The sequence below is a fragment of the Pteropus vampyrus genome, unplaced genomic scaffold (genome assembly GCF_000151845.1).
Source record: "Pteropus vampyrus isolate Shadow unplaced genomic scaffold, Pvam_2.0 Scaffold39, whole genome shotgun sequence".
Lineage (NCBI taxonomy): Eukaryota > Metazoa > Chordata > Mammalia > Chiroptera > Pteropodidae > Pteropus > Pteropus vampyrus.
In genome coordinates this window covers 3501089-3514907 of record NW_011888820.1, presented here as the reverse complement: position 1 = coordinate 3514907, position 13819 = coordinate 3501089, and the positions used below count along the sequence as shown (strand labels likewise).

The window sequence follows — 13819 nt, the reverse complement described above, 5'->3', positions numbered from 1 at the left end:
GAGGTAGAAGGGGTAAAGGGAGTCAAATATAGGGGAGTAGAGGGAGAGTGAAGTGGGTAAAGGGGATTAGATATATGGTAGCTGAAGGAAACTGGACTTTGGGTAGTAAACACACAATAGAATATACAGATGTCAAATTATAATGTACACCTGAAAATTATATAATTGTATTAACCAATGTTACCCCAATAAACTTAACTTTTTAAAAAGTTTAAAAAAATAAAAATAAAAAATAAAGTGTTGGTAAGATTTCTTCAAAGGATACTGAATATTCAGTTTTAGAAATAAGGCATAATATGAACACAAGTGTAAAGATTAAAATAGGCAATGTATATTTGGAAGAGACTGATCACGAGCCCAGAGAGAAGAGAGTGTCTCTTATAACGGAATAATGGATGGAAGGCCAAAAAAGCAGGTTTGGGCTGATTGTGCCAAGGTGAACAATTAGAACTTTCCCAAGGTAATGGGAAGCTAAGAATGTTTTTAAGCAAATGAATAACAAATGCAGATGAATTTTCTCAGGAAAATTAATCTGGTAGTACTACAAAGAAAAAGCAGCAATGATAAAATACTGATGCCTATGGTATTAAGCAGCATTTTCTTCTTTAAAGGCAAACAGAAGTCTTCAGGTATCAGAACCTGCAAATTTTCTTCCTGATATCTTAAGGAATCATTTGATTATACTAATACCTGTAAAAAGAAATTTACCTTTTACAGAATGATTATAAAACCAAAGACCTTTTCATTCTAACTTGAACTGTCATATAATCTAGCTTAACACAAAAAGATAACTCATATTGAAAATTAGTAAAATTAATTTCTAACATTAACCAACCCTATGTGAGTCTAGATAGTATAATCAAGTTTTTATACAATAATGAAGATTATGGAACTACAGAGCTAGAAGATCAAACAAACATGAAGGGGAAAAAAATCTAAACAATTTTTAGCATTCCATAATAAAGATCATTTTTGTGTATAGTGAGAATGAAAGGCATAAACAAAAGAAAGAAAGATGAAAGATACTTGTTACTATATTAAAGGGACGGGGACACAAGAGTAACAAAAAGAATAGTCCAACAAATAGGTAAATATTACAAGAGCCAAAACTCCTTTTACCATGAGTTATCTTTAAAGTAGACCCCAAGAAGTAACTTTTTAGACTGGTAGCTCTATTAAAAATAAATTTTTAAAAAAGGAGAAAGTATTGGGTCTACTTTGATTCTGCACACAAAATGTTCTGGTAGAATCATATGGTCAAAGTATTTAAATCTCTACTATTTAAATTTTAATAAATTTGAAAAGTTCAGCCCAGTCAAGCTACAACTATACTTAGGCCTGGCTACCTATACACATATGGTACTCTATTAATCTGTATAATATGCTGCTTACTAATTATGACTCTCCCAATTCTGATATTGTATAGAACCCTATTTAACCTATGCTATAACATCATATGCCCTATTTCTTTTGTTTTACTTTCAAGGTTATATTACTTATCATATGCAAACGGAAGTCCGTATAAAATTTTTCATTTTTTTACAGACTTGGAACAAAATAATAAAAAAATTATAGACTTTAGAAGAGTTGATCTTCATTTTAGTACAAAGTTTATCCAGAAGTTGCAAAGTGATAACTATATGTTTACAAAGAATTACTCTAACAAATTATTTCTCTTCAGTAGTATATTTGTAAATAGCTTGAAGATTTATTATCATTCCTTTCCCTCAATCCAATCAATTTTTAAATAACTAAGCTTTAGACATGTTCTACAGATAATATTATAGTTCTTTATCAACTCATAGAGAAGACTATGCTTTATTTCAAAATTATGTAAGAATAGAATTCCTGACATCTCAAAGAAACATTTGAGAGAGTCACGAATTTTATTTTCTATGGTACATCTTAGCCAAAGAAATTTGTAGCTTCATTGTTCTGGAAATAAAGCAAGTCTCCAATTCAATAGAAAATACATACTTCAGAGACTATCCTGGCAAAAACCATATTCAAAACAAATCTCATATTACAAGATTACAAACCTTGCCTTGTTGCATTGAACAGTCTACACATCCTACTTGAATATTTCCATGTTTAGCTCCTGGAATTATTTGTAATCTTTCAAAATCACTTCCCAGTATAACAATGTCACATCCAGATGCATAAGCCTAAAAAAAATAAAATATAAAAAATAAATAAAATAAAAGTGATAAAATTGTCAACAAAATTATCATATAGAATACTGGCATTAAATAATTAAATATTACATTTTAACATTCTAATTTTAAATATTATTTTTTTTAAAATCTGTATTACTTGAGAATATTTTCTTTACCTCCCATATACAGTCCCATTAACAAATTCGATCAGCCCTATCTGCAAAAAATATACCAATTCTGTTCACTTCTTCCTTCTCCACTGAAAGCTACAACCCTTGTCTAAGCTATTATTATCTCTTTCTTGCACTATGGTTAATTATCTGACTGTTTCCATTCTTGCTCTCCTCTAATTTCTTTCCAAAGACATGAATCATCTTTTAAAAATGTTTATTATACAAAGTAATATTCCTTGCTTAAACTACTTCAATAGTTTCCCCACTGCACTTGTAATAAAAGCTCAGCTCCTTACTATGGTCAATGCCCTAAATGATTGTGCTAATCTCCAAAACCATCTCAAGCTTCTCTTCCCTTTCTTCAATTGGCTACTGTCCCTATATGCCCTTCTTTCTGTTCCTCAGGCATATCAATCTGTTTCCACCTCAAGGTGGTTTATCTACCTTTTACCTGCCTGGTCTTTCTCTACCTAGCTTCTTTTCAACATTCGAGTCTCAGTTTCATAATCTATTTCTCTCTCGTTCTTGCTCTTGTTCTCGCTCTCTCTCTTACTCTTGCTCTCACAATCTCATTACTTTCCATCACGTTACTGTTCATTTTTCTTCATAGCATATATCACGATTTTAAATGTCTTGCTTATTATCCATTTCCATTACTAGATGTTAAGTTCCAAGACAAGAAGTAGGGTTGAAGTTTACAGTATACTCTGCTCTAGCCCCCAATTCTTACTGAAGGGCCAGCTTTAGAAATACTATGGAATAAATGAGGTATTTAATTTCACAAAAACAACCTCCATAACCAAACAAAATAAAAAGGTAAATAGTTCAAAGCTTGTTGGCCCTGTATTTTATAGCTCTTTTTGAGTTTTACAATGAGCAGAACTCTTTCAACCAGAATTCTTTTTGTGTCCTTTTCTTTACCTTCCTAGATCACAGGAGTTTCTTTCTTTAAAGGGTACATGGCTCTCCTAGAATTCACATATTACAGGATGGCATGCAGTATAACAGTGACGATAAAATATCTATCGAAAAATGTCCATTCTGATCAATTCTAAAAGTTTTAATAATTCTCCATTTTTTCATCATTTTTGCACATGCATATATACCTTACTTAATAAAAAAAAATATACTTAATATGTACTTTATGACCTAATTCCTACCAAAGCCAAGTGGTCCTATACAAGCTACCAAAAAAATAAGGGACTTGAGAAAACATACAAATAAATCTTATCACATTACAAACAAGGCAATGAGGCCTAAATAGGCTGACATAACTTCTTAGTGGCAGAGTGGCCTTGAGAAACCTCATCTCCTGATTCTTGATCAAGTGCTATTTCCATGGCACCACCAGGACTTCCCTAGTTAATCATACTTGCCTGGAATTTTCCTAAAAGAAATCAAGGATAATCAAGTCTGATTCCACTAGTGTCTCATAGGAAAAAATTGACTCAGTAAATAAACAAACAAACAAAAATCTCATGATGGTCTGCTCACCTATATAAATATCCACAATAGATCATAAGGCTTGTCACAAGACCATTAGCAAGAATAAATTCCAAAAACTAATTTAAATTTTCATTCATAATTCTCTAAATATCTTAATATTTTAGAAATTGATTTTTAATATTAAATTTTGATAAAATACTGATTGTCACTATTTTTCCAAAATACTGTTAAATTTTGAATATTTACAACTTAGATTTCCTCCTCTTTATAACACATTTTTTTCAGTTTCCATTAACTGGAATACACAGATACGCACATACACAATTTTGCTTTCCTTCTGTTATACCAAAAATTATCTACCTACTTTCAAATATTGAACTGCAACTATTTTTGTCAATCACAACTCTAAATTTTCCAGAATTAAGTCTATCTTAAGCCTAAGTACCTTACAAAATTATTGTTTAATACAGGTAGTAAACATTTGCAAAGTTGATAAATGCAGTTATTCCAGAAATACACTTAGCCCTATAGAGAGGAAGATGCCAACTTATAATACAATTAACAAACCCTTGCTCATTCAAAGAGTTATCCAATTTTGGATTATACTTGTTCTTTTGCTGTTGCTGTATTATATTATCACTGTCATTTGACTTTTCCTTAGAGACAGCACTAGAAGGTGCAAAGCTCTCTCTCTTTCTAGTTTTGGTAAATTTTAAATCAAATGAAGATTACTGATCTTCATCTGGAATATCTCTCAGTCATTCCTCACTTTTTCTCTGAGAGTTATAACTAAAGTATGGCAATAAACTACTAGATGAGGAAAAAAAGGACATAACAAACTACATTCCGCATTTCACAAATTTGATTATTTTGCTTGGGGCTTATAATAAAGATCCTGTGGTTTTCTTAACCATAAAATGTACATGTTTACAATTTATTTAACTGTATAATTAAATGTAGGATGCATTAAAGACTCAAAAACCATATTTGTATTTTGTTACATTTCTTAATCATTTTCAAGAATTTGTAACTGTTTCCTAAAAATTCCTGTTGTACACGGAATATTGGTTGAATAAACTATGGTACCTATCCGTAATGAAATATTATGCAGTTGTAAAAAGAATAAGGAAGATATCTATTAAGTGACAATGAAGTGATTTCTAGGGGAAATTATTAAGTGGAAAAAAACAAAGTACAGTACAATGGGCATACATGGTATATTATTTTTTGTGTATGGAACAAGGAACAAGAAAACATACATGTATCTGCTTATTTTAAAAAGAAACAGAGGAAGAATAAAACTAGGAAACAATAAAGTTTGTTACTGACAAAGTGGGGGAGGATGGAGTGGAAAGGATATGGGAAAGAATGATACTTCTAACTTTTTATATACTTATGACTTTTGTAACATGTTATACACATTCGAAAATTAAATCAATTAGAATGAGGTGGGGAATAAAACGTAACTAACTGCTTTTCAAATGAATACTATAGCCATACCTAAAGACAGATGTCAGGAAGAAACTAAGTAACATGAACAGACAATTTGATCATATATTTTCTCTTGGGCAGGTAAAAGAAAAAACTAGTCTTCCTCCTTTGTTTCTCCTTTACTGTCACACTACTACCAAATTCACAATAGTTTTGGCACTAGATGTGTGGGGATTTTAATCACACCAAGTAATTCTGTGACACCAACTAGGTGTCCTATAATTTAACTCAATTTTTATACTATCTAGAGATAACATCAGATCCCACAGATTAAGAAGGGCTTAGTCTTAACTGAGACTGCCCTCCACTTTAGGTACTAATCATACGTACTAGAACCACAGATTACCCACAATTTCTGTCCTACTTGGCTACAAATCCGAGGTTCCCATGACCTCCCTCCTTGGATTCGATTATTTGCTAAACAGCTCACAGAACTCAGAGAAACATACTAACAGTTTACCAGTTTATTAAACGATAAAAATGAAGGCTACAGATGAACGGCCAGATGAAGAGATACATAGGGTGACATCTGTGAGGGTCCCTAGCACAGGAGCTTCTGTCCTATGGAGTTGGGGTGTGTCACCCTCCTGACACGGGATGTGCTCACCAAACTAAATGCTCCCTAAACCTCATACTGTTGGAATTTTATGGAGGCCTCTTCATGTAGGCATGATCGATTATTAACTCAAATTTCAGACCCTTTCTCCTCTCTGGAAAATAGCGGATAGGCCTGAAAATTCCAGCCTTCTTATCATGGCTTCCTTGGTCTTTTGTCTTTCTGGTGACCAACCACCATCTAGGAATCATCCAGGAGCCCACCTAGTTGCCTCATTAGAACAAAAGATATTCCTAGTGCTCTTATCATACAGGAATTTACAAGCGTTTCAGAAGCTCTGTGCCAGAAATGTGGTGGGAAAGTAGGGGGGGGGACCGGGAGAGGAAATACAAACAAATCCTGAACTCTTTCTGTAGGTTTGTTAATTATAGTGGTACATACTATGCAATTCTGAAAATATTTTAGATGTATTATAGGAAGAGCCAAGGTTCTCACTGTATAAGAAAGAAAGATATGAAGTGGGGAAGGCACAATACAGTTATGTAAGGTTGGACTGGAATTGAAAATGTTGATATAAAAATTATGTTTTCCAAAATATGCATACAATAAATAAGTCTTCCCTTAATGGCATTGATAGGTTTTGTTAAGCTATATATAATAAAACCAATTTTACCACAGGCTAATTGATATAAACATAAGTTACATTCCTATGGCACCTCATCAACATTACAACCAAATGATGCTGAATGAAACATTATTCGAGGACCTGCTATATTTTCATATATACATGTAAACATATGTTTGTATATATTTGTATGTTATACACATGTATGTTACATGTGTATATCCAATGTAAGGGCCAAGAGGCAGATATTCCAGTAACAATGAGATCATCAAGCATCTTGATCTTGGTCTCTACTATTCTCTCCTCAAAGAAATGGCTAGGGAAGGGTAGCTATAATGAGAGCCCAGAATACCTTGTTATGCCAGAAAGAAAGGAGATGCTCAAAAAAAAAAAAAAAAAAAAGAATAAGAAAAAAAAAGATGAGGCAAGATTTATAATCAATGGAAGCTCAATCCGGGGGAAAATAGTCTACGGTCATGCCACCCTGAACATGCCCGATCTCGTCTGATCTCGGAAGCTAAGCAGGGACGGGCCTGGTTAATACCTGGATGGGAGACCACCTTGGAATACCAGGTGCTGTAGGTGTTTAAATACATACATACATACATACATACATACATACATACATACATAAAATAAATAAAATAAAAGTGGTATCAATCCAGGAGAAAATTTTGATGAGTATGAGGACACTTGCATACTCATAAAATGTCTCTCACACACTGCTTATTGTTCCAAGAAGAAAAAAAGAAACTAGTGGAAACACTGGGCAACACCTTGATGGGTCATCAAAATTAATATCACTAATGATAGAGACCATGAGTCGCCAAATGTGATACCCAGAGAAGGACATAACATCATTTATTCATAATTTTGGGGGGAAAAAAATGCATAACCTCAATCTAATCAAGAGGAAACATCAGACAAATGTAACATGAGAAAAGGTTTGTTTTTATTTTTTTAATTTTATTTTTTTTTTTACAGTTGTCATTCAATATTATGTTACTCTCAGGTGTACATCAGTGGTTAAATATTTATATCACTTACAAAATGATCCCTCTAAAAAAGTCTTGCACCCATCAGGCACCATATATAGTTATGACAATATTATTGACTGTATTCCCCATGCTGAACCTTACAGCTCCATGACTATTTTGGAACTGCCAGTTTGTACTTCTACTCCACCATCTTGCCTGGAACTAAAAGGATTGTTTTTTAAAAGGGAAAAGTACTATATATTCTTCAAATGTCGATGTCAAAAAGAATAAAGAAAAAGGAAAACAATGCTAAAGAGACATGATATATACATGTAATACTTGCCCACAGACTGAATCCTAAAGTGAGGGGTAAAAATGCCAGAGAACACTGTTATATCAACCAATAAAACTAGAACATGGACAATACTTTAGATAAAAGTAGCATATCAATGTAAACTTATAAAGTTGATATCTATATTGTGATTATGTAAAAGAATATTCCTATTATGAAATATAAACTAAATTACTTAAGGGTAAAGAGTCATGATGTATGTAACTTATCCTCAAGTGTTTTGGTGGAAAAAATTATGTAGGCGCACACATATACGGTGTGCACAAATGATAAAGAAAATGGGGTCAAACTATTATCAATGGCCAATCTAGGTAAAGAGAATATGGGTGTCCCTTGTACTATTTTTATTTTACAACTTTTTCTAAGTATGAAATTACTTCTAAATAGTTATTTTCCATGTAATAATGAAAACATCTAAAACCTAAATAATTATTTCCAACAAAAAATTACAACAAAAAATTTTATCACTGTTAGTGCTTTCTTCTTTCTTTCCCAAACTACAGTCATCTGAGCCAATTTTTTTCTCTTTGGCATTATGCTTCAGGGCCAATGCTTTTCACTGGTATCCCATTTAATCCTTAAAATAAATTCTGTGAAGTATTTACTACAATTACCCCATTTTACTAATAAAGGAAATTCAAGCTTAGAGAAGTTGAGTAATTGGCTTAAGTTTCAGAGCTGGTATAAGGCACGACGGAGAATGAAACCAAGTTATAATTAATGGGAAAGAACATGCTTCCTCCATCTGCTATTCTGCCAGAGAGTGCCTTATAAACACACTCTGGTAAGAATTTAATAATTTTTCCCTAATTTTTTCCCATGAATAAAAATGCCTTATTCGGATGTCAGGCAACCAGAACTCCCATAACTGTTGGTAGAAATGTAAAATAAAATTGTATAACTACTAAGGAAAGCTAAACACATGCTACCCAATAATCCAGCAATTCTATTCCTAAGTTTATAACCAACAAAAATGCATCCATATGTACACTAAGAGACATGTATAAGAATATGCATGTCTATTCATAAAAGCCCCAAAGTAGAACAAACTCAAATATCTATCAACAATGGGATGTATAATTCAAAGACAATTGGTTCAAGAAGACACCATGCAATTTTAAGTGTTACTTTAACCTGCATGCTATAATTGTGTTTTATGTATATATAAAGAGAAAAAAATTTTTGATATGTAAAACCAATGGAATGTATAAATAAATTATAGTATAATCATTTATGGAATACTATAAAGCAATGGTTATCAAACTTTCTGGTCTCAGGAATCCTCTGCACTCTTAAAGTATTGAGGATAACTATCCTCCTTTCCCTCTAACCAAGAGCTTTAGTTTGTGTGCATGATCACTATCAATATTTATTCTTTTGGAAATTAAAACTGAGAAACATAATATATCAAATGCATCAGTAATCAAAACCACCCAACAAATAAAAGCCCAGGACCAGATAGATTCATCAGAGAATTCTACAGAACACTTGAAGAAGAATTAACACCAATTTTCCTTAAACCCTTCCCAAAAATTGAAGAAGAAAGAATACTTCCAAGTTCATTTTACAAAGCCAACCTTACTCTGATGCCAAAGCTGGACAGGGACACTTCAAGAAAATTATAGACCAGTATTTCTGATGAACACAAATACAAATATATACAACAAGATAGTAGCAAACCAATTTCAACAGCGCATTAAAAAGATCACATACCATAATCAAGCAGTATTAATCCCTGAGATGCAAGGATGGTTCAATAAAGGCCATATATGACAAGCCACCAGCTAACATACTCAATTGCAAAAGGCTGCAAGCCTTCTTCTAAGATCATAAACAAGACAAGATGCCCATTCTCCCCACTTTGATTCAACATAGTACTAGAAATCCTAGATAGAGCAATTAGGTTAGGCAAGAAAAATAAAAGGCATCCAAACTGAAAAGGAAGATGTAAAATTGTATCTGTTTGCAGATGACGAGATATTATATATAGAAAACCCTAAAGACTCCATCAAAAAACTGTTAGAACTAATAAATGAATTCAAACTTAGAATTCAAAATTGACATACTAAAATCAGTTGCATTTCTATATACTAACAAACTATTCAAAAAAGAAATTAAGAAAATAATCCAATTTATAATAGCACAGAAAAAGAATAAAATACTGAATAAATTTAACCAAGGTGAAACATCTTGTATACTGAAAACTATAAGACATTGATTAAATAAATTGAAGATGACACAAATAAATGGAAAAATATTTTCTGTTCTTGGAGTAGAAGACTTAATACCATTAAAATGTCCTTATTACCCAAAGCGATCGACAGAGTCAACGCAATCCCTATCAAAATCCCAATGGCACTTTTCACAGAAATTAAAAAAAAATTCTAAAATTCATATGGAACCACAAAGACCCCAAATAGCCAAAGCAATCTTGAGCAAGAACTAAGCTGAAGCCATCATGCTTCCCGATTTCAAACAATATTACAAAACTATAGTAATCAAAACAATACAGTATTAGCATAAAAGCTGACACATTGATCAAAGGAACAGAATCATGAGCCCATATATAAACCCAAGCATATATGGGCAATTAATAGTCGATAAAGTCACCAAGAATACATAATGGGAAAATAGTCCCTTCAATAAATGGTGTTGGGAAAACTGGACAACCACATGCAAAAGATTGAAACTGGACCCTTATCTTACATCACACACAAAAATCAACTCAAAATAAAGGCTTGAATGCAAGGCCTGAAATCTAAAGGTTTCAGTCCTAGAAGAAAACTCCTAGAAGAAAACATAGGTAGTAAGTTCCTTGACACTGGTCTTAGTGATGATTTTTTGTATGACACCAAAAGCACATGCAAAAACAATAATTAACAAGTAGGGCTACATCAAACTAAAAAACTTCTGCACAACAAAAGAAATGATCAACAAAATAAAAAGGAAACTTACAGAATGGGAAAAAATATCTGCAAACTGTATCTGATAAGGAATTAAAATTCAAAATACATAAGGAACTCATACAACTCAATAGCAAAAAAAATCTGATTAAAAAATGGGCAGAGGACTTGGATAGAAATTTTTCTAAAGAAGACATATAAACGGCCAATAGATACATAAAAAAAAATGTTTCAACCTTGCTAATCATAAGGGAAATGCAAATCAAAGCCATAATATGACCTCGTGCCTGTTAGAATGGTAATCATCAAAAATAAATAAATAAATAAATAAATAAATAAATAAATAACAGATGATGGTGAAGATGTGGAGAAAAGGGAACCTCTGTGCCCTCTTAGTGGAAATGTAAATTGAGATAGCCACTATGAAGCACAGTATGGAGGGTCCTCAAAAAAATAAAAATTTGAACTACCATGATCTAGTAATCCAACTTCTGAGCATACAGCCAAAGATAATGAAATCACTATCTTGAAGAGATATCAGCACTCCCATATTCACTGCAGTCAAGACATAGAAACAATCTAAGTGTCCATCAACAGATGAATGAATATATACAATGGAATATTATTCAGCCACAAAAAGGAAATCCTGCCAATCGTGACAACCCTGAAGGCACTGTGCTAGGTGAAATATGTCGGACAGAGAATAATAAATATAGATTCCACTTACATGTGGAATCTAAAAACACTGTACTAATAGAAACAAAACAGAATGGTGGTTGCCAGAGGGTGAGGGGCAGGGGAAATAGGAGATGTTAATTAAAGGGTACAAACTTGCTGTTATAAGATAAATAAGTTTTAGAGATCTAATGTGCAGCACAGCGACTATAGTTAACAGTACTGTACTGTATACTTGAAAACTGCTATGAGAGTAAAGCTTTAACAGTCTCACCATAACTACAAAATACAGTAATTGTGCGAGGTAAAGGATATGTTAACTAACCTTACTGTGGTACACATTACACTTTATATGAATCAAATCATCACACTGTATACCTTAAACTTACACAATGATTTATGTCAATACTATCTCAATAAAACTGGAAAAATAATCCAAACTGGTGTCATCCAAAATCACCGGAAATAAACCTATCTTCTTATGGATATTTCTAATAATTATTAAAATTAATTATAGAGCTTATACAACATAAGCAAGTACATACACACATAAAGACACACAAATAAGGAAAACAACCTTTAAAATGGGTTGTGCATAATTTTAAAATAATCCATCTGCAACTAAATTCTTTAATAAAAAAAAATCCATCTACCTGGTTTAAAAAAAAAACCTAAGATGCAATATAATACATATTTCTAGAACAAAATCTAAAACTAGTTTTACAGATTTTTCTAAAATAAATTATTTTCAAAAACTCATTTCAAGGTTCCCTGACTATATTGTGGAAGGTTATCAAAACAATAAGAACAGCACTGGTTTATCAAATAAATTGTCGTACTGCTTGATCTTCAAAATTAATATACATATATTACAACTGGTACATTAGCTGCTTCTGTCAAAGAAAATCTGTAATTAGAACAATGTATTACTAATGCAAATTTAATTGGCAAATGAAAATATTTTTATCAGGCACATGTGACATTAGGCTTACTAACTTTTGAGATTAAACAAGATGCACAGGAAGAACTGAGTTTATATGTGTGCTATCAAGTATATAATTAAAAAATTTTTTAACTTTAAATTTTGGGAGAATTTTCTAGAATATTCTAAATTTCAAAAATTATCTAAAGCTGTTAGTCAGTATTCTAATTTGGAAATCCTGTGATTTCCGTAAAACATTCAGAGTTCCTGTTTTTACTATTTTATTTTAACTAAACATACCAGTAAATATACCAAAGAATTTCTTCCTGGTATATTTCCTAGTTAAATGACTTAGGTTTAGTATGTTATAATTAACATTATTCTCGCTTTTAAAAATGTTAAGAATTAGTATTACTTCAATAACCTTAAAGGTACTTTAATACTATTTAAAATGTAACATTTTAAAACAGGCCAAATTTTTAAAACGTAGTCCAATTTAGTAATTATAATGGCATATGAGTGCCACAAAAATCTTTCTTTCTCTAGGTACAAACAGTATTAAACTTTCCCTTCCTGTGTTCTCTCCACCCACAATCACCCACATGCCCCCTCCAAAAAAGCTTTCCATCCTCGCACCTTTAAAGGATTCCCTAAAGTGAAAAAACAAAAAGTTAAACTAAAGGATGCTTACTATCACAGAAAAGTTGAGGAAGGAGAATGCTAATTAAGCCTTCAGTTCTCTGCCAACAGCCAGATAGCTGCAATCAGTCTCTTGCCTTCTAATCTGGCTTGGAACCTTTGGCTAGGAACACTGAGTTGTCCAATACAAAAGGGGTGCTGGATCTATAACATATTTACTTTCCCTCTTATAGCAAAGGTGTTTAAACTCTACACTAGAATCAGGATGTCATAAATATTAACACGATCTGTCTCTTGGAAATCATCTCCCTTTCCATTTCATTCAAAACATAGTTTCAACACTAAGCATGGATAAACTAAAAAATGAAAAGGAAAAAAAAAAAAAAGAAATTCAAAGAGTGTAAAAGAACCTGCCCTTGGATATACAACTAACTATAAGGGACTAGGCTGGAAATCAAATCCAGGTAATGACTCTAGTATCAGATGTCACCAGTACTTCCATCACTGTTTTAGACACTCACAATGAAACCTTGGAAGACATATGCAAGGCAAGACTGGTTAATGATATAATGAAATCTCAAATAAAGTGCTTTGAAAGTATAAGAGACATGGTCACTGCTACTAGCTTTAACACTAATAGCAAAGTCAAAATAGTTTGATGCCAGTTTAAGTAGTAAAAAAGAGTATCTAATTTTTAGATATACTAATTATTTAGTAATTGCATATTTAAAAATCTAGACTCCATGAGAACTGGCATTCAATTTCATTTCAATTTAAAATCTCTCAGACTTTACTCAGAAAACAGGATCTCATCTCCTGTAATCTTTCAAAACAAGAACAGATAAGTTATCTGCAAAAATGCAGAGAGGAATTACAAACACAGGACTGTCTTCAGAGAAGGCAT

The 13819-nt window shown here is 32.2% G+C and overlaps 1 protein-coding gene and 1 pseudogene across 2 annotated transcripts in view; one reads left to right on the top strand and one right to left on the bottom strand.

Moving 5' to 3' along the window:
* Positions 1-13819, bottom strand: part of DMXL1 (Dmx like 1) — a 121779-nt gene that overhangs the window by 104252 nt on the left and 3708 nt on the right. For both annotated transcript variants that reach the window (XM_011358269.2, XM_011358270.2), the window contains exon 2: positions 2040-2165. In XM_011358269.2, the coding sequence (XP_011356571.1) occupies positions 2040-2165 (126 nt within the window). The remainder of the gene's footprint in view (positions 1-2039; positions 2166-13819) is intronic.
* LOC111738531 lies at positions 6914-7032 on the top strand (annotated as a pseudogene).